Source organism: Vigna umbellata, chromosome 11, assembly GCF_029865625.1.
Source record: "Vigna umbellata cultivar VRB3 chromosome 11, Vumbellata_1.0, whole genome shotgun sequence".
NCBI classification, from domain to species: Eukaryota; Viridiplantae; Streptophyta; class Magnoliopsida; order Fabales; family Fabaceae; genus Vigna; species Vigna umbellata.
In genome coordinates, this window is record NC_142175.1 from 23,710,077 (window position 1) to 23,736,824 (window position 26,748).

Here is a 26,748-nt window from a genome sequence, read left to right on the forward strand (position 1 = left end):
TAGCTATTTCCTTAGAGTTTTAGAAGAACCTTATATAGCCAACTATTCTGAAATCACAGAGATGAATTATAATTGTCATAGATAAACGATTAACCATTACCCCGAAGATGGTCTTACCCTTGTAATAAATAAAATCTATCTTACACTACTTAAACAAATTAATGCTACTAGAAAAAAAAAAAAAAAAAAAAACCGACAGATCTGACTTACCTTACCGTGAATCAAGAGAAAGAAAAAAAAAATGATAGTTAGTTAGTTTACGTTAGATTTAATTAATAATACTAATAATACTACTACTACTAATAATAAAGATGTTCTAGAGTCGATCAGAAGTGATCGTTAATTATTACACTCCAACAAAAATAAAATAAAATAAAATCATAAAGACTATTCATCGGTAGAAGGCGGTCGTAAGGAAAGCCCCGTGGAAGGAGCTTTGATGCGAAACGGCATGGGTGGAGTAACTTTCTCTTCTTCTTCATGTATAGCGGGGATGGGAAAGAGATCTAGGAGCCTTGGAGTCTGTGGAATTACCCATGAAGGATCTTCGGTAGTGAAAAAAAAAATTATAATAATAATAATAGTAGTAGTCAGAGATAAATAAAGAAAATTAGAAAAAAAAAAAAAAAAAAAAGGTTTACCATACATAAACGGCGGAAGGAGGGCATATGAAGGTTCAGATGTACCAGGGACGTTTTGCGGCAAGCGTCGATGTTTCACCCGATTTCCATGGTTTTGAAACCAACAATAGACGCTATATTCTCCAACTTCTCCGTACTCCTTGAGTCGTCCTGTAATCTCGCGAATTTGATCTCGACTAGGATTAATGATCCCATGATTGAAGATGTTCAGCAAGATTCCAACTTGTTCCGGGGTAGATCGCCATCGTTTATGAACTGTCTTGGCTTCCATATCCATTTTCTAAGTTTTTGTGCATAAAGTAAAGTAAAAGTAAAAAGATTTATTACAGTGAAGTCAGGTTCCAATTTAAGTTAAGTTTTTCATTTTGCTTCTTCTTGTTAGTTCAATTTTCATTGTCCAATTTTTGAAGTCTCAATGTCCAAAAATAGATCTGTTTCACGGTCCTCGCAAATGTTCCTAAACGGATCTACGTTCGTGTCCATTTTGTGCATACATATAAAGTTTTTTTTTTCTAAAGTTTCATTTTTACGGGGTACGTGGCGTTGTTCTACCCGATTGTCTCTGCCATACCTTCAAACGAAGGGAGATTAACGTCTGGTTTCCAGCCGATATACCCTTATCTTTGTTAAGACAGTGTATTCTTAGTTTTAGTTAATAAAAAATGAAAAATAGTAGAAGAAGAAAGCAAGTAAAGGAGCAGAAGTAATATAACGAGCGGAAAGTAAAGAAGAGAGTAGAATATAATTGCGAGTAATAAAAGCTCAGAAAAGAAAAAGTGCATGAAAGGAAGCAAGAAGAAGGAAGGAAAGAAAAGAAGCAAGAAGTAAAGAAGAAGGAGAAGCTGGGTAAAGGAAAGGAAAAGATAAGAGAAAAGAAGTACTTACTCGAGGCGGAGCAAAGCCCTGGAACATAAAGATTGAAGCTTGCCGAAAGGCTCTCCGATCTATCACACTCAGTCGTTCTAATCCCACAAGCTCTCACACTCAGAACTCTCAGCGCTCAGATCTCACTCACACCCAGAGGATCGCTCGAAAGCTCTCTCACTTAGAAGACCTCACACTCTCTCACACACTCAAAAATCGCAACGCCTCAAAGTGTCGCTCAACGCGGTTCGCTCCTCCTTATATAGCCAAAATCTCACTGTGCCCACAGTTCCGGTCAGGCATACCGGAGGCTTCAATAGTATCGGTTAAAAAAAATAATAATAATAAATAAATGGTAGTAGTATCTAATCTTTTCTGCATTTTCGAAGTATAAAATATTCAAATTAGAAAGGATCTTCTAGTAAAATAATTTAACCATTCGGTATAGAAGGTCATATGATAAAATGGTTTGGAGAAATATCAACTTAGTCAGAGTGGTTTGGAATAGGAAAACAGGTGACTATACATGGGAATTAGAAGATGATGTAAAACATTCTTATCCCCATCTTTTTTTGTGAAGTGTCGAATTTTCGAGGTCGAAAATTTTTGTTGTTGGGGAGAATGTAAGACCCATGAAAAAAAAAATATTTAAATTTAATAAATAGTTATTTTTTTTATTTTTTATTTTTATTTTTATAAAGTTAATAAAAGTATGGTAAAAAAAAAAAAAATTAAAATTTATGATAGGTAACAATAATAATAATTTCAAAGGAAGGAGTTTAAAAATTTGAGAATTTATTTTAAAAGTTAAAAAAAAAAAAAATGAATGAATAGTAAATAGTAAAATAGTGAATAGTGAATAGTGAATAGTGAATAGTTAAAAAAAAATATTAAAATAAATTGTGGAAGAGGACACTCCACGTAGAATCAATTATTCAGAGATAAGAATGGTGAATAAAAAATAATTTTTGAATAGTAAAAATGAATAGTAAAAGTGAATAGTAAAAATGAATAGTAAAAATGAATAGTAAAAATTTTTGGCTATAAATAGCCAAGGGGGGAGGATGAAGATTTACACCAAAATTCTAGAGAAATTGTGAGAGAAGAGAGTTAGAGGAAATTCTAGTTGAAGAGGGGAAATTCTGGAAGTTTCTGGAGAACGGTTTGAGAAGAGGAACCTAAGTCTGGAATAGAGGTAAGGGGAGTTACATTTTGTTTGATATTATTTTGAGTCTTGTATATGTTGCTTTTAGTTTATCTTAAATCTTGAATGTGAAGTATTTTGTTTCTGTATGATTTTGAATTTTGGATGAGAACATGCTTCTTTGTTTAGATCCAAGTGTGATAGTTGTAAAATGTGATGTTGATTATGTTATGCCATATGTATGCTATTAATTGTTTATTGTTGTATTTTTGGATGGATTAGAAGTTGTCTAACCGGCTCTGCCAGATTCAACTTCTTGTTTCCCATACTTTATATTGTTTTCCTTATTCGTTTTTTATTTTTGGATGGATTAGAAGTTGTCTAACCGGCTCTGCCAGATTCAACTTCTTGTTTCCCCATACTTTATATTGTTTTCCTTATTCGTTTTTATTTTTGGAAGGATTAGAAGTTGTCTAACCGGCTCTGCCAGATTCAACTTCTTATTTCCCCAGACCTGTTATTATTCTTATTATTTAATTACATTGTATTCCTGGAAGGATGAGAAGTTGTCTAACCGGCTCTGCCAGATTCAACTTCTTGTTTCCCCAGAACTTTTATTGTTCTATTTAATTTTTATTGCATCTTCCTGGAAGGATGAGAAGTTGTCTAACCGGCTCTGCCAGATTCAACTTCTTGTTTCCCCAAGAAATTTTATTAAGATTATTTTAATGATCTTCAAACATTTGATTCTTCTCCGGTGACAATTTATAGTAATATTTTATTATTGTTAATTTGTTTGTAATATATTTATCTTGTATGATTTCTGTGATGAATGTATTTTATGATGTTGATATGAAATTATGCATCTGAACATGATATGAGTAGTATGAGAAGATTTTGTAATGGTATGGTATGAGTTGATAAATATGAACATGATATGAGTCTCGCGGAGAGATTTTGTAGTAGCATGGTATTGTGTACACGTTGATGTTGAGGGTCCTGTATGGAAGGTCATCCTGGATACTCTAATAACTCTCCAATCTCAAGTAGAGAAGGATGAGTTAGGTGGTGAGAGGGGCAGGAGGTCCTTGTCTATGTCCCAATTTTGGACATAGTGTTAACGGACTAACCTTGTGGTTGACAAGTTGTATCTGGCCATGATTTTTAGTATGAGGAGTGGAGGTCATCACAAGTGCACGACCATCCGAGACTTCCATCAACGTTAGATCCGGATAATTGAGTCTAGCAAAAAAAATCATTTTCATAAATGAGTTAGGCGTAGTAGTAGTATCATGCCTCATTTTAATAATTGGTTGCATGGTAGCTCACCCTTATTTATTTGTGCATGTACCGGAAAAATCATATTTTTGCGATGATCGTATAACGTATTTGTTATACGGGAGCAGATGAAGGAGCGTCGTCTAATCCAATACAAGTGAAGACGGAGGAGGAAGGATAGTAAAGAAAAACTCGGGTTATCTTTAAGTTGAAATCTGAGTTTAAATTTATGTAATTAATGTGAGATATTTTATATTTTCAAATGAATGACTGTAGAAATGTTACAGTTTTCATATTATTTATGTAATATCAAGTATGAGAATTTGGGATGTTACAGAATGAATGGATAAAAAAGAAAACAAAATAAAATTGAAACTTGTAACAATTTTATAATTACTTGTATTATTAACAGTAAATTAGGAAAAAGTGTATATATATATATATATATATATATATATATATATATATATATATATAATTATATCCTCTATACAATACAAAAATTATAAAACTAAATTCTTTGTATAATTATGTAACATATGCTATTATAGAATTATTACATCGATGACATATAATATCATTGAATTATTGTGTATAATATAATTGAATTATCAAGTATATTACTTTTAACCCCTTTTTGATAAAGGGAAGATATTAGAAAAAAATATAGAAAATATTTAATCATAAAGTAAAAGTGAATAGATGAATTAATTTTAAAAGAATATTTTTAATGTTTTTCTTATATAAAATTAGATAAGTTAGTTAATAAATATAAAATGACATAAAATGATATATCAACATAAGTATTATTATACAAATAAAAACTGTACTTTTTAAATAAAACATGTTATTATGTAATTATATTATAATTTTAAAAAACTTTAATTTTTTATTAAACTTTTTACTGCTTCTATTTTGTTTTAATTTTTTGTTTTTTTAATTTAAAAAACAATTGTATTTAAACCGGTCATTCTACCAAGTACCAATCATTTTTATTTATTTATAAAAAAGTAATTTGTTTTTTGATTTCCAATTTAAAAATTTCTTTTTTTTATAACTTTTATAGTGTAATTTTCATATATTTAACTTGTAATATTAAATATTTTTCAATTTAAATTATATAAAAATTAAAAAACAACTTAAAAAACAATTTCAAATATAGTAGGCATATAGAGTGTGTACTTTCATTGTGACATTGATTATGTGAGGCAAGGCGTGTGATGAATATTGAACACAAGGAAAGAGGAATAACTGGATAACATTGTGTCATGTCATGTCCATGTGGTTTTCACAAATGAGGTTGTCTGCTATGTGTGGTCACAATCTCTTTAATGCAACTTGCCCCTCTTCACATTTGAATTTTGAATCACTCTCCACACAACAAACACTCCAATAATATCAAACCATGTGTTTGGCTTCTGCTTCATTTCCATCAATTGTTCAAAATAATACAAAGATTGTTTTCCTAGTGTTTCATTTTTTTTCTTCTTCTAAATTTTAGTCTCCAGAGAGTTTCTTGTGAGAATGTTTTAAAATTTTAACACTTCAGAAAATACCTTTAAATTATGGTCAAATTTTAACTCTCTGAAATGTAAGTTTTTCAAAAAATAAAGTGTTTACATAGAACTGACAAATGGAAATATTAATTGTCTTTATTTCATGGGGAGTTATTGGGTCACTGATGCTTGTGATTCTGGGCTGAGCCTCATTCACCCAAGTCTGGCCCAATACACCAAACCCCAGACAAGACCAACAACAAGTGTTTGTTTATTGCTTTCAAAAATATTTTTCTTTTCTTTTAAATCTATTTATTTCTTAAGGACACTTGAAAGTATTAATTCCTTGAGCACACTTCTATTTTCCTTGGTCTGAATTTGTTTTGTGAAATGGATATATTAAAAGGCATAAATACGAGGGCCTATACTTTATCCATGAAAAGAAAAAAAATAATCTTTCTACAACTTAAAATCAATTTATTAAATAACTTTTATATATCAATTTATGGATATATTAATTTTAATTAATAAAGAAAATGATTTTATTTTTCTTTCTTTTTCCTTATAAAATTCTCCAGACAGTTTTAAACTATTGAAATACACATACGTACGTGCGTGTGTGTCTGTGTCAGTTCATCAACCCTTCCACCATGGACAAAGTAGTATGGAGAAGCAACAACACATTTCATTTGGCAGCCAAATTGTCTGATTGAAGCATAAAGACTAGCATTCCACTAAGAGGTTACAAAATATTTTGAAGTCATATACTATATTGCTAATAGAGAAAATGAAGAGACTAATAGTCTTAGTAAATTTAACTTCTATTCTCAAGTTATTTTCTTTACCAGTTTCTCTCATTTTCTTGCCACACTGCCTTCTGTTTCCACTTTTCTCAGAAAGGAATAAAGTCTCAGAAGTCAATCTCCTTCAATCTGGTGTTTTTCGCACGCATTACAAACAGGGCATATTCCAAAAAATGAATAAGCGAGAAATATAATAGAATCTACTGCTTAGAATATGCACATTGCTACCATAGGCATGGCACGAGTTCAGACTTTGAATGGTTTGATAAATTTAGGCAATACCTTTAGTAGTACTCATTAGTTAATTACTAATACTTTCTAACGACAATTTTTATCATTTTAAATAATCGTTACGAGGGAGGGAGAGACACACACGATTTGAACAAGATCTAGTTATGTTCAGATTTAACATGAGAGAATCCATTGCCTTTTCCAGGTATCTTAATAAAGAGTTTAAACCACAAGCATACCATTTTGCCTCAAAATCAAATAGAATTGCAGAACTAAGGAGATTTTGTGGACATGAAACCTTTCTGCTGATATCTAAATCCATAAAACTTACATAACTGAAACCAAAAAAATGACATCAATTACACCTCACTAGTTCTTCTACACCATCCAGTGCACACAGAAAGCATAATAACTCATGAAAACAAAATGCCAAACTCTCTTCATCTCGGCAAATTACTTGCAAGACAGACATGCTGTGTAAGCAGCGAGCATAGCATAAAGAAGACACAAGTATAAAATCGTATCAATCAATTAAAAGATGTAGAAGTTGAAGCAAGCAGTTGATTGGACGAAAAATTTGTAAAAGAGAGATAAATATTATAACATAATTTGTCACATAATATACACCTTACACTATCATAGTTATATATATAGCTGAAGAGAACAGAACAGAACAAAGTATTATTAAACCTTAAAACAACACTGTCATCCACCAATTTCAATACATTGTAGAAAACTGCAAATGTAAAACCTCAATTGTCAAGCTCCATTGCCTGGGCAGCCTTAGCTTTAGCAAGGGCAGTCAACTTGACCTTCACTTTTCTCTTCCCCACCTGAAATCCACCCTTTTTCTTGTTTCTACCATCAACCTAAATACTCAGCAAAAACAAAACCAAACAAAAGACATTAATCTTCAAACACAAACACAAAAAAATACACAATTCAAACTTCCTATACTTTTGGTTTTCCTTCAAGTCCAAAGTTAGAATCTAATATTCAGATCATATAGCATACATTCTGTTTATCGTATTTCAACTTTCAACTCTCTTTTTTCTCTCAACAGGTTTCAACCTTTTTTCCCTCAACAACGTATTCACCTTTGGAGGTAAACCTGGTCGAGTCAAAGTTGGACACTAAATGTGAGTATCTCTACTAATAAAACTTCAAACCTCTGTTGGTCACATTAGAAACTAACCCCTTCTGCACTAAACCCTAAATCCAAAAACCAATGGGCAGCCACCATTGGTTACTTCAGCATTAAATCAATTAAGAAGAATGACAGACTTTAAATTTGATCCATTATCTCAGTATTCAACGACCAATTTTTTCGCATAAAAAAGCTAAAATCCTTTTACATAACAAAATTAAAATCCAAACGAAAAACAGGAAACCCAAAACCAAAAATCATCAACTCTTTTAACAGTAAAATCCCAGCGAAAAAAAAAGGAATTGAGAAGCAAGCACTGACTTTCATACTATTTTTCTTCGCAAGGAGCTTCTTCTCTTTCTTTTGCTTCTCTTGCTTCTCCCCTGAATGAAAATCAACACAAACACGAAAATCAAAACATGAATATTGAAACTGAGATTGAGTAAGGGAGAAATCGAAGATGAAAGTACTTTGGAGATCGAATTCGTATTGCTTCTTTCTCTTGGCGAGGTTGTTCTTCTTTGACATTGTTCCTCTGCTTCCCAATCTACTCCCAACAATGAAGAAATAAACTACGGTTATGATCATTTAAACCCTAACCCTAGAAATTTGTTTTAGTTTATTTTCTTATGGTACATCAGTTATTTAATATTTTGTTCATGTTTATTTTTTCTTATTTCTAAAAACCGTTTTCTTTTTTAAAATAAAAATATATCCAAAGATTTTTTTTTTAAATTATCTTTGAAACAATATTAAATGTAAAACATTTTTAAAAGTATTTGAAAAACAATTTATTGCTATTTTATAACTATATTATCAATAAGAAAATCATTTTAAGATCAAATTCTCATATTATTTTACAGTAACTACTTTACGAAATAATTTCAATATGACAAAGTAAAAAATGTGGCCTAATATTTGTTTTGTTACGGAAATTTTTTTGGAAAATATTTCAATATTATATAATACAGTATACTTTTATCTAGTATAATTTCATTTAGAAACAAATTCTTTATTTATCATAGATTGCAAAATTATTATTTAAAAAAAATGTATTGACACCAATAGTATTAGAAGAAGAAATATGAATATGAACCTTACATTTCTTACTTACATGTAAATTTAATATTTGTGTTTCCCGCTCTATGACTTTTCGTCAACTTTTTAATTTACGCGTGACTAAATAAAAATTTGCAATTAACTTCAAAATCTTAAAGTAAAAATGTTTAAATAAAAATTTAATTGTATTCTAACTTCTTTTTAATTTAAGTGGACTTGAAAGTTCCAAGTTGATTAAAATTGAATAACAATCGAGATAAATAATATTCAAGCCCAATTCACTTGTAACTTTGGTTTAAAAAAGGCGATTTGAGAGAGTTGGGATTTTATCGAAACAAAGAGAAAATATAAGCAATTTCATTTTTCAATTTTTTTCTCATTTCTATTACTTCTTTACTTTTTTAAATTCATTTCTCAAAACAAAAAATGGAAACAAAATTAAAAATGAAAAAAAAAACTAAAAAAATAGAATAATTTGATTGACCGTATAGATAAAATAATTGTTTTAATTCATAAATTTTTAAGATTACTATTTTTTTTTGTTGTGTTTAAAATTAATGATAACAAGTTAGTTATATCTATTTGGTCCAAGATCTTTGTGACATTCCTAAAATATAAGGCATGCATATATAATAAAGACGTCACACACTTATAATAATAGAAAGCAGTTGGAAGCATGTAACATAGTATAGGAATTACAGTTATCCTTAAACTACTGTGAAGCTAAAATTGAAGTACAAGAGTCTTCCAAAATAACATAAGTTCCACAAACAGAGTTCTAAAACACATAATTTAAAGTACTAGTATCCTAAGGGAACTAGGATTCGACATTCTCTTCCTCCAAGGCTTGCTCCAATGGCTCCTCCTCGACATCTGCTCCCATCCAAGTGGATGATCATCGCAAGAAGAAACATACCCAACCAACATACAACACAAAAGGAAGGATGAGCTAATTATATAAAAAGCATACAATAATACAAGATGTACATACAAGCTTTAAATTAAGTCAACCAAGGTAAACACACATCCTAACATGATGAACACTCTAGACTTGACTCGTCCGGAATTTAGAATGATAGTCGAGCTATGACGGGTCTTGCACTCGTGGTGACTTATGAAACTTGGGCTCCCCCGCCCTACCACACTCACAAGGTTAGCCTGTTCTGGGCCTTGAGGCATACTAGAAGCCCCCAAGACTAAGACCTCCTACTACTCCTCACCAGATGGTCTAATCCTCTCTACATGAGAAGAAAGGTCATTGTAGTTTCAGGATGACCCCCAAGACTGAGCTCCTACTTACATTCTAAACACTAAGAATCTCACCAAGAGATCCTACACGGATGGAACTTGGATTACCACTTTGATCATCTTACCACCACTTATAACCATACACTTTTGATACCAACCACATACTTGTTTGAACATCACAGTACAATACTATTGATGCAGGGAAATACTTCACCAATCAACCACAGAACACATCAGTCAAATACAATAGAAGATGTAATTAATGGACCAGACTCCACACTTGTCGCACAGTGCACCACTCTCGCATGGCGAGACTGGCACAATTCGCATAGCGCACCCACCCAGGTCACCTTGCGAATTAAGTCTAAACAAGCATTAGACTTCGGTTTCTCGCATAGCACACCTAGGTCACTATGCAAGAATCCAGACAGAGACCAACCCTCCCTAAACTCTCGTTATGCGCCCCACTCGCTCTTCGAATTAAATGGGCAGTGGTCCCAGACCACCACTAGTCGCATAGCGACAGGACTCGCTAGGCGAGTCCACAAACAAAGAGCAACACCCTTTGGTAATTCGCACAGCGCACCAGCTCGCATGGCGAATTACCCAGACAGTGAACACCCTCTATAGGGTTTCGCTATGCAAGAAAGCTCGCATAGCGACTCTGCATCATCTGCAGAATGCGAATTTTGCAAAATCACACACTCACACCAGTTCTTACCATTTCTAGACCTCTTGGCCAACTTCTAAGGCCTTCAATTCATATTATATACTTAGTTAGACTTGCCTAGGTGATGAAAAACATTGTTACTACACTTCTAAAGTGACTTAGACTTAGTTTCCACTCTAGAACACCAAATTCAATAACTTAAGCACCCAAATCAAATTCTAACCTTTGCAACTCGTTTTGGTCTAGTTTTATGACCCTAACAAGTCACAATTGACTTGTCTAAGACGTCCCAACAGCCCCATTGTGCTCCGAACCCCTACTTCTCAAAATCACTACCTCACTTCCTCTCAAGAGACCTAAACCACTACCAATCCATTATGTTGTCTTTCAAAACAAGGTGGTGACTTACTTTACACCATGGACCACTCCTAACCTGATTAATTACAATAAGTTATACTCATCCACCCAGTACATTACATCACAACACAGTCCATGGTTCTCACATAACAATACATATAATACAACGTGCTCAAACAAACATACCACTCTGACAACATACCAGTTCAATATTCACATGCATACACATTTATAAAACAGATTTAAAACATACAACTACCTCCCCTTACCATGTGGTTACAAGTATAGTACATCTCACAATAGTAGCAAGGCTTTGATAGCTACACAGTCAACACCCAACAAGATCCTACAATCCACTAAAGTGGAGACAACACAGCTCTTAGAGCTAGAACAGGCAGAGAATAAAAAGGAGTACTACCAGTTGCATGCAACAGTAAAGTTGCATGCCCTAGGTCCGAGAAGAGAGTAGAAACCAACTTACCCGTCCAAAGGAAAATCTAATCGGATGGATAGGAAGCCCTCAACTCCGTGAGCGAAAGAACACCACCTAATCGAAAATGCAACGGTTCGAATGTGAGTAAGAGTAGAGAGAAGGCAGAGCTGGCTTAGAGAAAACTGAGTTTAGAGAGAGAGGGAGGAACTGGATAATAAGATCAGAGTTGAAAAAGATGAGACCCTCTCTAAGGTCATGATGCCCTTGGCCCTTTGGGCTTGGCTGCCTCAGAAAATAAGACCCAATAGCATTTATAGTTTCCAGGACCTTACAATCTTATTTCACATAATTAAAAAGTAAAACACTAGTTACATATTAAAATATGCAGATTTTTTTTAAAAAAAAAATTAAAAGTAAAACACTATTATTAATATTTTATGAGTTTATTTTCCTAGTTATTATTTTTAATATTTTTATTATTATAATTATTATTTATGATTTTATTCTTATTTTTGTATGTTATTATTATTTTATGAATTTGTAAGATCATGTAAAATTATAATAATTAAAAGAAAATAGACGAGCTGGTAATTAATTAGTTTTAAAAGGATTTATTTAAAAGTTATTATAAGATGTAATGATTTATTATTATTTTTATTTCAAATATTTTTAAGAGATGAAAATAAATGTAGAAAAAGATATACCGGTATAATTGATATTTTGTTGTTATTAAAAATATTACATAAATTCTTTTAATCTAGGGTGTTAAAGGGTAAAAGTTAAGTTTATAAATATATATTAAATAAGTGAATAAGTATTACATTTGGTGAGAAACAATGTTACATAGAGAAACTTTGAAGGTTTATGTATTAATTTTAGGTAGATAACAGAAGCTAACTAGTTTTGGTATTTTTTTTAGGTGTGGTTTGAGTACATATTATTGTTACGTGGGTTTTACTATAAAAAGGTTAATTGGGTTTTGGTTTATGTTTGATCATTGTTTATGTAGAGCATACTTGTCTAGTAATAGTCGAACTATTAGATCCGAAACATTATGGAGACCAGTTGATCAAACTAAAACAAATTAATTTTAAAACCATCTTATTAAAGGTTAAATCATGATTAGTCATGTTTGAGTAATAATTAGGTTGATCCTAATCAAAAGTCCATCAAAATTTTTTATAAATGGTGGTGTGAGGTAAGAAGAAAGATTACACATTAATTACACATTTATTACCCTTATAATCTGAACCAATCTAATTTTAGCATCACTCATCAACCGATGTTTGACGAATAAGACTTAGATTTGTGAGCGATTAGTTGAAGACTAATAACCTAGGCTAGAAGAATCGATTCAACACCCGAAATATTTTGGTATCCACCGTGGGTTCGAGAGAACAACTTGTTAATCCCATGATGACTACAAGGAACATGACAAACAACGTGGTTGTAGAAGAAACAAATAGCCAGCCTAATCTGATAGAAATGATGAGAAACTTGCAAAGATAAATGAATGAGATGTAGAGGAATTATGAAGAATAGTTGAGGACCCTTCGTGTTGAAAACACAACTATGAGTTAAGAAAAAAGTGTCAAGAATTTTGTGCCTCTTGCATCAACTCAACCCATGCAAACCAAGTAGCATGAGGAGTCTTGTTGATGACCCATGAGGGGAGTTCAGGGGCTAGAAAGGATCACCCGTCTATGGCAACTGTAATATGGTAAGGATGCTTGCATTCACGCTAGGAATAATGGAAACGCCTTTGTTGGATAAATGGAGAATGCTTGTTTTTTATAAGTATGACGACTCTATTGATTAACATCTTAGAATGTTCATGAATCAAATGACATTCTACACCTCGAGTGATCTCGTCTATTATAGATCATTCTCCATCTCATTGAAGGGATAAGCTTTTACCAAATTCCCTTAGTTGATGCCAAACTTCATAGATAGTTTTGCCACCATCCGCTCTAAGTTTGGGGCATAACTTGCAATCATCCGATTGCATCATCTTACATCCATTGCTTTGGTGAATGTTAGGTAGGAAAATGATAAATCTCTCTTAATATTCATGGAGATGTTTGGAAAGGTTGCAAGACAAATCCTTAATCTTAGACATGAAGTGGATATGAATCATATAATTAAGGCCAGGACCATTCACGGATAGTCTTTGCATGAAGCCTGTAAAAAATATGGATAAGCTAAGACAAAGAGTCACTCAATTCATGCAAGTGGAAGAGATGCGTGATTTCAAAAAGAAAATGCGAGCAGAAGCCTTGTCAAGTGATAAAACAATTATTAAAAAAACTACACGGTAAAAGGAGTGATACTTGATCTAAGAAGCCAATCAAAGCGCCATGGTTTCACTAGTATTCCCCTCTCAACGCACCCTGAGTTAAGATCCTTGAAAAAGCTCTTAGCGCTGAGTTAATACCTACTCCTAGGAGGAAGCCCGTCCCTCCAAATTGTGAAAATAATATGCATTACTTATATCATAGAAACTTGGGACATACAATAGAAGAGTGCACCGCCTTGTGTGACAAGATCGAGGAGTTGATCTGGAAAGGACATTTAAAGAAGTTGGTTAAAATCCAGTGGGAAGAGAGGAGTCCTCCTCGTAGGAGAAACCTTGAACGAAGATCCCAATGGGAGTCAAGAAGAAAGTGTTACAAAGAAGCATCTCGGTCTAGAAGCCAAAGTAGAAGTACATACCACCCTCTTAGAGGGATATTAATACAATCTCAGGGGGATTCACTGAAGGTAAATCTTCAACAACAATAAGCAAAAGGCATATATGAGCTTTAAAAATCGTGCATCTCATAGAGATGAGACCGAAAACCACACTCTCTATCACTTTTACTAAGGAGGATTTCAAGGTCTGATCCTGATCAAGATGATCCGATAGTGATTACTGCACACATTACTAGCTATGGCATAAGCAAAGTATTGGTTGACCAAGGCAGTTTGATCAACATTTTATATTGGAAGACATTCTTAAAAATGGATAAATCTAAAGATCTCATTGTGCCTTACAATGAGCAGATTATAGGATTCTCTTACGAGTGGGTGGACACTAGAGAATACCTAGACTTGAGGATAAGAGTTGAATCTGGTTAGAATAGCCAAGAGACTTGTGTTAGATATATTTTTGTCAAGACCAACATATCTTATAAGGTATTGATTGGACGATTATGCCTCAACACCTTCAAAGCCATCATATCTATGTCTCACCTTGTCATGAAGTTTTCTTTTGATAGGCGCACAATTTACACAATGCATGCTGACCAGAAGATCACATAAGAGTGTTATGCTGCAAATTTGAGGATTACACCTTATGTTCCACCACATAAAACCCATTCTTGCACTAACACCAAAGATCGGATGAAACCACAAGTTGAGGTTAAAGAGTTGATGTTCGAAAAGCTTAACACTCAAAACAAGAAGCTTAGGAATGAGTTAAATACAGAGCAAAAGTGAGTGGTGACAAGGGTTTTGAAAGAAAATAGTGACCTGTTTGCATGGATAACTACTAACATGTCATGCATTCCCACTGAGCCATGTCTTATAAACTCGCAATCTTTAAGGAAGCCTGACTGGTCACTTAGAAAAAGTAGTGACTACGTAAAGAAAGGCGATAGGCTATAGAGGCAAAAGTTAAAAAATTGGAAGAAGCTATCTTTGTTTGGGAAGTCAAATATATCACATGGCTTCGAAATGTGGTTATGGTAAAGAAGTCAAACGATTAGTGGATGAAGTACACACTTCACTTATTTAAATAAGGCATGTTTAATGGACGCGTATCCATTCCTTAATATTGATAGGTTGGTTGATGGTGCATCAGGTCACAAGTTCTTAACATCTTAAATGTTTATTCTGGGTGTAATTAGATACCCATGTATCATCTGGACAAGCACAAAATCGCTTTCATCACCAAACATCCTAAATATTATTATGCAGTTATATCGTTTAACCTCAAGAACGTAGGAGCAACCTATCAATGTCTCATGAATAATATTTTTCATCACCAAATAGGGAGTTATATGGAAGTTTATGTGGATGACATGGTGGCTAGATTCCAGTTCTTCAATGAACATGTGAAAGACTTAAAAGAGGTGTTCGGCCAGATTGAGTGATACGATATGCGATTAAACTCTTACAAATGCACCTTTAAGGTTGGAGCGAGCAAGTTTTTAGGCTTCATGCTCACCACTCGGGGCATAGAAGCGAAGCTAGATAAGTGCAACTTCATTTTAGAAAAGAGAAGCCCATAAAGCTTAAAGGAAGTGCAAAGGTTAGTTAGATGTCTGACATTCCTCTTAAGGTTTATTCTTAGATTGACAGAGAAGATCAAACCGATCCTAAAGATAATGAAGAAAAAAACTTCTAAAAAGTGGGACGATAGGAGCGAGCCTACCTTCACTAAAGTGAAGACCATATTGGCCAGCCCTCCAATGATGGTCTGACTTGTCATTGGACATCAACTGCAGTTGTACTTAGAGGTAACAAAATAAGGCATAAGCATAACCTTGATTCAAGAAGCTTTGGAGCATAAAGTTTTATATTTCATCAACAAGGAATTGTAGGATGCAAAGACGTATTACCAATAAATTGAAAAGGTAGTATTGGTATTGTTAATAAACACAAGACGATTAAAGTCTTACGTTTAGAGTTATTAAGTGGTCGTCCAAGATAAACTAATGATAGAATAGATAATTTAAAGAAAAACGATAATTTGTATAATATTTTACGACTATAGGTAGAATTTGGATTGCAAATATTATGTAATTTAATGATGTAATAAAATTAAATAAAGCGAGAGTAAAAATAAAATCTCATTTTATTATCATAATGGATTTGTGTATGTTCTAAAGTTATAAATGACAAATTAGAGGTTGAAGAAAAAATACATCTAACCAAAAATAAAAGAACATGGTTTTTGTTTGTTTTGAAAGGAATAACCTTTTACAAAGCAATGAATTATAATTTGAATTCCTAGCAGAAATGTTTCACATTTAGTTTGATGGTATATCACCTAATAATTATGTTTTCAATACAAGGCATTAGAAAAATACTTAAAGAAACTCCAAGATGATTTTTATCAAAAGGGTAAATGTCCTTGTTGTTTCTAACGTCTATATGGAGTTTTTACTAAATATTTATAATTTGTTTAGACATATAATTTAAAAAATGTAATTTATAAAAGGTTGAAATATTTTATAATAAAATATATTGTTTGGATGTAAAATTTAATAAAATTGAAAATTTAAATATTTATACAAGTAATTTAATTACTTAATATTAGAAAATTTTAAAAATTTCCTAAAATTTAATAACTTTGAAATTTTTATATTCATATTTTTTTCTTATATTCTTTTCCATTAGACCTTGTTGAATATAGTGAAAAATTATATTTGAATTAATCTCCCTTGTGTAAAATACACACATAGGGTTCTCTATTTATAATAAAAGAAATATGGGCTAAGCCCAAAATACAAATGAGAAATAATAACAAACTAACTAAAAGATAAAAGATATAATATATCTAACACTCCCCCTCAAGCTGGAGCATACAAATTGTATGAACTAAGCTTGGAATAGATGAACTCAGGGTTGAACTAGATGATTTGTCTTCAAGAGTGTGAGGCAAACATAGATGGACTAACAGCAGCTTGTGAAACTTCAACTTCAAAAGTGGATGAAGGAAAAGCAGTGGTGGACTATGACAAACTGCAAGGACTGATTCCCAATCAATGATGGATGAGTGACGGGATCAACAGTGGTAGCTCAAAGCTAAGAGCTACAAAACTGCAGGGACTACACTAAATCCTCATCAATGATGGCTGGGTGACGGGATCAACAGTAATAGCTAAAATCTACAAAACTGCAGGGACTACACCCATATATATGTGACTTGCAGTGTCTTGGAAACGTACTCCCCCTTAGTGTGAAGGGCGAAAATGTGGAATATCACAGTTGCTGGACCACTAAAACAAAACAAAATATTAAGCTATAATGCTGAAACAAAGGCATCAAAGATCCAAAGATATGTTGGAGGTCCAAAATTCTTTGCTGGACAACTCCCAAGTGGTGATACTTAGCAGTGTATCACAAGAAGATCGGGCTAAACTCTAGCCCAAGAAGAACTGACGCAGTTGCGTCTGTCTGAGGCGGTAGCGATGCAACGGCGGTTGATTGCTATAAAACTGTAGGGACTAAATTGCCATCACTGACTGATGGGGCCTGTAGTGGCTGAAAGCGACAAAACTACAGGGACTGCCATCACTAACTGACGAGGTGATGGGGCCTACAGTGGTTGGAAGCATACGGCGCCTGAATAGCGGCAAACGACGCCTGAACAGCGGAAAACGGCGCCTGAACAGCGGCAAACGGCGCCTGAACAACGGCAAACGGCGCCTAAACAGCGGCAAACGGCGCCTGAACAGCAGCAAACGGCGCCTGAACAGCGGCAAATCTTTCTCCGTAGCACCCACTGCTAGAATCAACATCCTTAGCAGTGAAACAGATTTCCAGTAGAAGAAGCCATTTTAAACTTAGAGAAGAAAAGGGACTTAGGGTTCCAAAAACGTGAGGGAGAAAACCCTAGGTATGAGCCCAAGCCAACAAAACGGAGAAACAGGAACCAAAACACAATCAAGAAGCTCTGGCGAGACGATCTGCAGGGACGCGGTGAAACTCCGACACCCGGAAGGCGACGCGTGCAGAACATGCGGCCGAGACTGGCCGAGAAGAAGCGGCACGTGGAGGCGCGTGGAGAGGAGTCTGGTCTTCACTCCGGTGGGGTTGGCCGTCGCTCGAGGAGACGCTTCAGATCCGCTGGTCACCGGTCGAAATTGTGACGGCGACCGGCATCCGGCGATGGACTGGCCGGAAAGAAGCGCTGCGTGGCGGCGCGTGACTGAGAACTGGCTCTCGAAACCGGCGTGGTTGGCCGTCGCTCGAAGAGACGGTCCAGATCCGCAGGTCACCTGTCGAAATTGTGACGGTGGCCGGCGGTGGCGGCGGCGAAAAGTGGCGGCGACAACGATAGCAGCGACGACAGCGGAAAGCGGCGATGGTCGGTGACTGGCTGCACTGAGAAGAAGAGAAAATGGACTGCCGACTGAAATTTTAGTGGCTACCGGTGGCTATTGTAAGATCCTTGAAAATATTTGTATGTTAAAATGTAAGATCCATGAAAAAAAAAAATATTTATAATAGTAAATTTTAACATTTTATTAGTAATAATAATTTTAATGGATAGAAAAATGTAAATTTTTGGATATAAAGTTATAGTAATTTTGGAGGGAGAGCTTCAAATTTTTGATAACTTATTTAGGATTTTTTTAGAAATGTGAATAGTGAATAGTGAATAGTAAATAGTAAATAGTGAATAGTGAATAGTGAATAGTTAAAAAAAAAATATTAAAATAAATTATGGAAGAGAACACTCCACGTAGAATTAATCATTCAGAGATAAGAATGGTGAATAAAAAATAATTTTTGAATAGTAAAAATGAATAGTAAAAGTGAATAGTAAAAATGAATAGTAAAAATGAATAGTAAAATTTTTGGCTATAAATAGCCAAGGGGGGGAGGCTGAAGATTTACACCAAAATTCTAGAGAAATTGTGAGAGAAGAGAGTTAGAGGAAATTCTAGTTAAAGAGGGGAAATTCTGGAAGTTTCCGGAGAACGGTTTGAGAAGAGGAAACTAAGTCTGGAATAGAGGTAAGGGAAGCTAACTTTGAGTATTTCTTTTTGTATTATCTTGAGTCTTGAATATGCTATATTTTTCTTTTGTCTGATTTTAAATCTTAAATATGGAGTATTTTGTTTCTGTATGATTTTGAATTTTAAATGAGAATATGTTTTTTTTGTGTGTTAATATCCAAGTGTGATAATTGTAAAATGTGATATTGATTATGTTATGACAATTGTATGTTATTAGTGGTTTATATTTTTATTTTGGAAGGATTAGAAATTGTCTAACCGGCTCTGCCAGATTCAATTTCTTGTTTCCCCAAACATTTTATTGTTTTCCTTATTTATCTTTATTGTATTTTGGAAGGATTAGAAATTGTCTAACCGGCTCTGCCAGATTCAATTTCTTGATTCCCCAAACTTTTTTTTATTTCCTTCTGTATTTATTTTATTACATTTTTGGAAGGATTAGAAGTTGTCTAACCGGCTCTGCCAGATTCAACTTCTTGTTTTCCCCAAACTATTTATTTCTTTACTTATTTATTTTATTGCATTTTTGGAAGGATTAGAAGTTGTCTAACCGGCTCTGCCAGATTCAACTTCTTATTTCCCCAGACATGTATTGTTCTTGTTATTTAATTATATTGTATTGATGGATGGATTAGAAGTTGTCTAACCGGCTCTGCCAGATTCAACTTCTTGTTTCCCCATGAATTTTTATATTAAGATTATTTTTATGATTGTCAAATATTGTATTCTTCTATGACCATTTATAGTAATGTTTTATTATTGTTAATTGTTTATAATTATCTTGTATGAATTCTATTATGGATGTTTATTGTGATGATTTTATTGAATGAGTTTGTTGGCTGAAATTAATCTTGTTGGAAGGTTTGGAATAAGGGTTCTATAATAGCTTGTATATGGGTATTAAATATATATACAGTGTTTGAGGTTGTTGTGAGAGGAAGTAAAATTAGGCATTTTAAGATTTAGAGCATAAGAAAACAAGGTAGATAAATTAAATAAATAAATTGTTAATTATTGAAGGCCTCCCTTTGTTGGTAGGATAGAGGAACCTTAAAAACCTGAGTTGGCACATCCCTGATCATAGAGCAGCCCTGGCCTGGTCCAGTCAGTTGTGACTAGTCATATGTGCTGGCGTCGAAGGTGAGTTTGATGCGTTCAGACATCTGAGTCCTCTCCGGTGACCAATTGGGGTAAAGAAAAATCTCTACTAGGATGAAAATAAAATAAAACAAGTTGATTGTAGATGCATAATATTATCATGGTAAAAATTTCATATATATTTTATTTATCATTACATTGAGCCCAGACTTTAATATGTAGTTCCTAAGATATGTTGATGTATTTTGGTTGATCCATGATCTTTGTTTGGTGAAAATATGTTGAGTTATACTCGTTATGGGCAAAATGAGTTTATAATATGAAGCATGATATCTGTCAATGTGTTTAATTTATCGATACCAAAACGGGTTATTATGAATTCATGATTAAAGAATGAACATGATTGAGTTAGGTGGATAAGAGGGTATGAATTGTTGGTTTTTATGAAATGTTGGAGTGGATATGAGAAATCATTACTTATGAAATGATGTTTACTACCGGGAGTAGTATGTTCGAGTTATACCATGAGAGTTTGGTATGAGCAAAGTAACACCTGAGATTTATGGAAGCAGGCAGAGAGGGGTCTGACCATAAGGCTTCAGAAAGTAAGACATAGTATGTAAGTGAGGCTTAAGGAAGCAGGCAGAGAGCGGTCTGACCATAAGGCTTCATGAGTAAGCATGGTACACTTGTAAGATTTATGGAAATGAGAAAGATGATTTTGATAATGATGAATTAATGACACCGGAATAATGATATTTTATCAATTGCAGAAATACCTTATTTTAATATTTTTGTTACAAGTTTAATGATTTTATGATATGGTTGGCTTACCCTTATTTGTTTGTACTATGATCATATAACTCATGATATATGTGATTAGATAATGTTGCAGATGCGGTTGAAAAAGCTTAGAGATGAGAGAGATGCGGGGAAAAACTTTCAGGGATTTTTGTAAAAAGAATAAATTTGTATTGGGAAGATTATGTTGTGTAAAATTTATAAGTTGAAATTTCAATGGTGAAGACTATATTGTTTAAAGTTTGTAAGTTTGGTATTGTACTTTGGAGTAATTGAAATAAAGTTTGATTGTTTATATGAGATATCAAATTAATTTAGTCTCTACTATCAGTAATACCCTTTAAAATATTCGGGTGTTACATTATGGTATCAGAGCAATGGTTTTCGAAAGTATTTTGGGACTATGGGGAGTGAAATTATTATTCTTAGTAAAACTATTAATGGTTATGATGAAAATGACTATTTGGAGGAAATTGATATCATATGCTAAATTGTATTGTTATCTTTTTGAAGAAATCATTTAAACTCGACAAAGATGCAGCAACAACAAGTTGATCAAGTACCTCAAAATCATTCTAGCTTGAATGACTTCTTAAGGCATGATCCAACTAAATTTAATGGGGAGGCTACTCCTGATGAGGCTGACTCTTGGCTAAGGCAGAACGAGAAGATTTTTCGGGTAATAACTTGCTCAGAAGAACAAAAATTAACTTATGCATCATTTCTTTTGGTGGGTGAGGCTGAATATTGGTGGGAAAGTATGCAACAGTTGATGACGGTTCGTGGTGAGACTGTGAATTGGGAGAACTTTAAGATAAGGTTCTTGGAAAAATATTTTCCAAACAGTGCAAAATTTGCAAGGGAGGCGGAGTTTCTGACCTTACAACAAAGAAGGTTATCAGTACAAGAGTACATAGTAAAATTTAATTATCTCTCGAGGTTTTATACTCAGAATATCACAGAAGAATGGAGATGTCGAAAATTCGAGGGAGGACTAAGGCATGAACTGAAGAAGGTACTTATGCCATTGGAAATACAAGAGTTTCCAGCATTGGTAGAGAAAGCTAGAATGATAGAATTGTTGGAGTTTGATCCAAGTAGAGTTTCCAGACTTGCAAAGGGAGAATCTTCAATGAAATTCAACAAGAAACCTTATGAAAAACCACAATTATCATATCGAGGAACAGTGAAGTGTTTTGAGTGTGGAGGGGCACATTTCAGACGTGACTGCCCTAAACTTACTGGGGAAAGAGTTGAAGGGAAGAGATGTTTCATCTGCAATGATCCAGGACACTTTGCTAATGTCTGTCCAAAGAAAAAGAAGGTGGGAGAACCACAACAACAAGATTCTGCTGAAGTAAAGCCCCGGGCAACAGGAAGAGTATTCGCAATGTCTGCAGAAGAGGCTACTAAGCCAGGTACATTAATCTTACACACCTGTATGCTGTTAGGAGAATGCGTATATGTTTTGTTTGACTCTGGAGCCACACACTCCTTTATATCTCTAGCATGTTTAGAAAGACTCGGATTACCGATGCTTGATCTAGGGTGTGAATTAGTAGTTTCTACACCAGCATCGGGACCAGTTACGACCAGTTCAGTCTGTGTCGGATGCCCGATCCAAATTGCAGGACGCAAGTTCAAAGTGAACTTGATCTGCTTACCCCTTCAAAATCTAGACATTATTTTAGGAATGGATTGGTTGACTGCCAATCACGTTCTTATTGATTGTGGGAAACAAAAGATAGAGTTTCTAAATTTGAACAATTTAGAACTAAGCTCAACTCGAGTCGCTGCGAAGGATATCAAAGATGGAGCTACCTGCTATGTGGTGTTAGCTCAGGAGAAAAGAGAGAATACTGAAGAACAAATCATCGGAATACCTGTGGTAGAAGAATATGTTGATGTTTTTCCAGAAGAAGTGCCAGGTTTACCACCTAGTCGAGAGATCGATTTCACAATAGATCTAGTGCCCGAAGCTGGCCCGGTTTCTATGGCTCCATACAGAATGGCTCCTGCCGAACTAGCAGAGTTGAAAAAGCAAATCGAAGATCTGTTGGAGAAGAAGTTTATCCGTCCAAGTGTGTCTCCATGGGGAGCTCCTGTATTGCTGGTGAAAAGAAGGATGGAAGTTCAAGGTTGTGCGTGGATTATCGACAGTTGAACAAGGTTACAATAAAGAACAAATATCCTTTGCCAAGAATCGATGATCTATTAGATCAGTTGAGAGGAGCAGAGGTGTTTTCAAAAATTGATCTCAGATCTGGTTACCATCAGATTCTTGTCAAGACGGAAGATGTACAAAAGACGACTTTCAGATCTCGCTATGGACACTTTGAGTACGTGGTAATGCCGTTTGGTGTGACGAATGCCCCAGCGATTTTTATGGACTACATGAACAGAATATTTCGGTCATGTTTAGATAAGTTCGTGGTAGTATTTATCGACGATATTCTTATCTATTCAGAGAATAAGGAAAACATGCAGAACACTTGAGGGTGGCGTTGGAAATTTTAAGAAAACATCAACTGTATGGGAAACTATCAAAGTGTGAGTTCTGGATAGAGAAAGTACAATTTTTGGTCATGTGATTTCTGCTCAAGGAATCTCAGTGGATCCAGCAAAAGTGGAAGCTGTGCTAAAGTGGGAGCGGCCGAAAACTGTAACTGAAGTACGAAGTTTTGTAGGATTAGCCGGTTATTACCGACGTTTTGTCGAAGGGTTTTCCAAGATTGTAGGTCCTCTAACTCAGTTAACTCGTAAAGATCAACCATTTCTGTGGACTGACAAGTGCGAAGCCAGTTTTGAAAATATGAAGCAACGACTAACATCAGCACCAGTATTAATCATTCCAGACTCTAGCAAATCTTTTGAGGTGTACTGCGATGCGTCATATCAAGGATTGGGGTGCGTTCTAATGCAAGGAAGGAGACCTGTAGCTTATGCATCTAGGCAGTTAAAAGCGCATGAGAAAAACTACCCAACGCATGACATCGAACTTGCAGCAGTAGTATTTGCATTAAAGACATGGAGACACTACCTCTATGGGGCAAGTTTCCAAGTTTTTAGTGACCATAAGAGTCTAAAGTATTTGTTCGATCAAAAGGAATTGAACATGCGACAAAGAAGATGGATGGAATATATGAAGGACTATGACTTCGAGCTTTTATATCACCCAGGAAAAGCCAATGTGGTGGCAGATGCATTGAGTAGGAGACAAGCTCAGATAACAACGATGATGGTGAAGGAATTAGAACTGTTAGAAAAGTTACGTGATATGAACTTGGGGTTGCAGTTAAACCCAGATCACATATGGTGTAGTCATTTAGTAATCACTAGTGACTTCTTAGAACAAGTGAAGGTTGAGCAGTCGATGGATCAAGAGTTGCAGCAAAAGATCAGGTTGTTGGACACCGATCAAGCTAAGGAGTTCGTTCTAAGTAAAGATGGCATACTTCGATTTAAAAACAGAGTGTGTATCCCTGCAAAGAGTGAATTAAAACATTTAATTTTAGACGAAGGCCATAAAAGTCGTCTTAGCATACATCCAGGTATGACTAAGATGTATAAGGACCTGAAAGAGTCATTTTGGTGGAATGGAATGAAGAGGGATGTGGCCGAGTTTGTAGCAGCCTGCTTGGTGTGTCAAAAAGCAAAAGTGGAGCATCAAAAACCGGGAGGGATGTTACGACAGTTAGACATTCCTCAATGGAAGTGGGACAGTATCTCGATGGACTTTGTAACACATTTACCAAAATCATCAAAAGGTCACGATTCTATCTGGGTTATCGTTGATAGACTAACCAAGAGCGCTCACTTTTTGCCTATTAATCAACGTATGTCACTAGAAAAGCTGACGGAGTTATACATCGGGGAAGTAGTGAGGTTGCATGGCATACCTACAAGCATTGTGTCAGACAGAGATCCAAGGTTTACTTCAAGGTTTTGGCAGACGCTACAGAAGGCTCTGGGAACACAGTTGAAGATGAGTTCGGCTTATCACCCTCAGACTGATGGTCAAACAGAAAGGACTATTCAATCTTTGGAGGATTTGCTGAGAACTTGTGTATTAGATCATCTTGGAAGTTGGAATGAGATACTACCATTAGTAGAATTTACTTACAACAACAGTTATCATTCCAGTATTGGTATGCCACCATATGAAGCTTTATATGGAAGAAGATGTAGAACACCGTTGTGTTGGTTTCAAGATGGGGAAGCACTGACAGTGGGACCCGAGCTATTACAACAAACCACAGAAAAAATAAAATTAGTCCAAGATCGGATGAAAGCAACTCAAAGTAGACAAAAGTCATATGCCGACAAAAGAAGAAGACCGTTAGAATTTGAAGAAGGAGATCATGTATTCTTACGAGTAACGCCAACTATAGGAGTCGGGAGAGCTATCAAGATGAGGAAACTGACACCAAAATTTCTCGGACCGTATCAAATTCTCAAAAAGATTGGGCCAGTGGCTTATGAGATAGCACTACCACCTCGATTGACATATTTGCATAACGTTTTTCATGTATCCCAACTGCGGAAGTATATTCCAGATCCAAAGCATGTGTTAGAAGTTGATGAAATTCAGGTCAAGGAAAATTTAACAATGGAAGTTGGCCCAGTGCGTATACTAGATGTTCAAATGAAAAAGTTAAGAGGGAAGGATATTCGCACGGTAAAGGTACTTTGGAATGAAGACACACAGGAAATGACTTGGGAATTGGAAGAATTTATGATAAAGGAATATCCATATCTCTTTTGTAAGTAATTTTTTTTTTGTTAAATAGTCTTTGTTTAAATAAATAATTTTCGAGGGCGAAAATAATTGTTGTTGGGGAGATTGTAAGATCCTTGAAAATATTTGTATGTTAAAATGTAAGATCCATGAAAAAAAAAATATTTATAATAGTAAATTTTAACATTTTATTAGTAATAATAATTTTAATGGATAGAAAAATGTAAATTTTTGGATATAAAGTTATAGTAATTTTGGAGGGAGAGCTTCAAATTTTTGATAACTTATTTAGGATTTTTTTAGAAATGTGAATAGTGAATAGTGAATAGTAAATAGTAAATAGTGAATAGTGAATAGTGAATAGTGAATAGTTAAAAAAAAATATTAAAATAAATTATGGAAGAGAACACTCCACGTAGAATTAATCATTCAGAGATAAGAATGGTGAATAAAAAATAATTTTTGAATAGTAAAAATGAATAGTAAAAGTGAATAGTAAAAATGAATAGTAAAATTTTTGGCTATAAATAGCCAAGGGGGGGAGGCTGAAGATTTACACCAAAATTCTAGAGAAATTGTGAGAGAAGAGAGTTAGAGGAAATTCTAGTTAAAGAGGGGAAATTCTGGAAGTTTCCGGAGAACGGTTTGAGAAGAGGAAACTAAGTCTGGAATAGAGGTAAGGGAAGCTAACTTTGAGTATTTCTTTTTGTATTATCTTGAGTCTTGAATATGCTATATTTTTCTTTTGTCTGATTTTAAATCTTAAATATGGAGTATTTTGTTTCTGTATGATTTTGAATTTTAAATGAGAATATGTTTTTTTGTGTGTTAATATCCAAGTGTGATAATTGTAAAATGTGATATTGATTATGTTATGTCAATTGTATGTTATTAGTGGTTTATATTTTTATTTTGGAAGGATTAGAAATTGTCTAACCGGCTCTGCCAGATTCAATTTCTTGTTTCCCCAAACATTTTATTGTTTTCCTTATTTATCTTTATTGTATTTT

At 34.3% G+C, this 26,748-nt stretch overlaps 1 protein-coding gene across 1 annotated transcript; it reads right to left on the reverse strand.

Moving 5' to 3' along the window:
- Positions 1-7,033: 7,033 nt before the first annotated feature.
- LOC148191225 (uncharacterized) lies at positions 7,034-8,230 on the reverse strand. The gene is made up of 3 exons (XM_088101685.1): positions 8,075-8,230; positions 7,926-7,987; positions 7,034-7,326 (listed from the first exon to the last, which is right to left on the reverse strand). The coding sequence occupies exons 1-3, from the start codon at positions 8,190-8,192 to the stop codon at positions 7,210-7,212; spliced, it is 297 nt and encodes a 98-aa protein (XP_087957811.1). The 5' UTR covers positions 8,193-8,230; the 3' UTR covers positions 7,034-7,209.
- Positions 8,231-26,748: the final 18,518 nt, after the last annotated feature.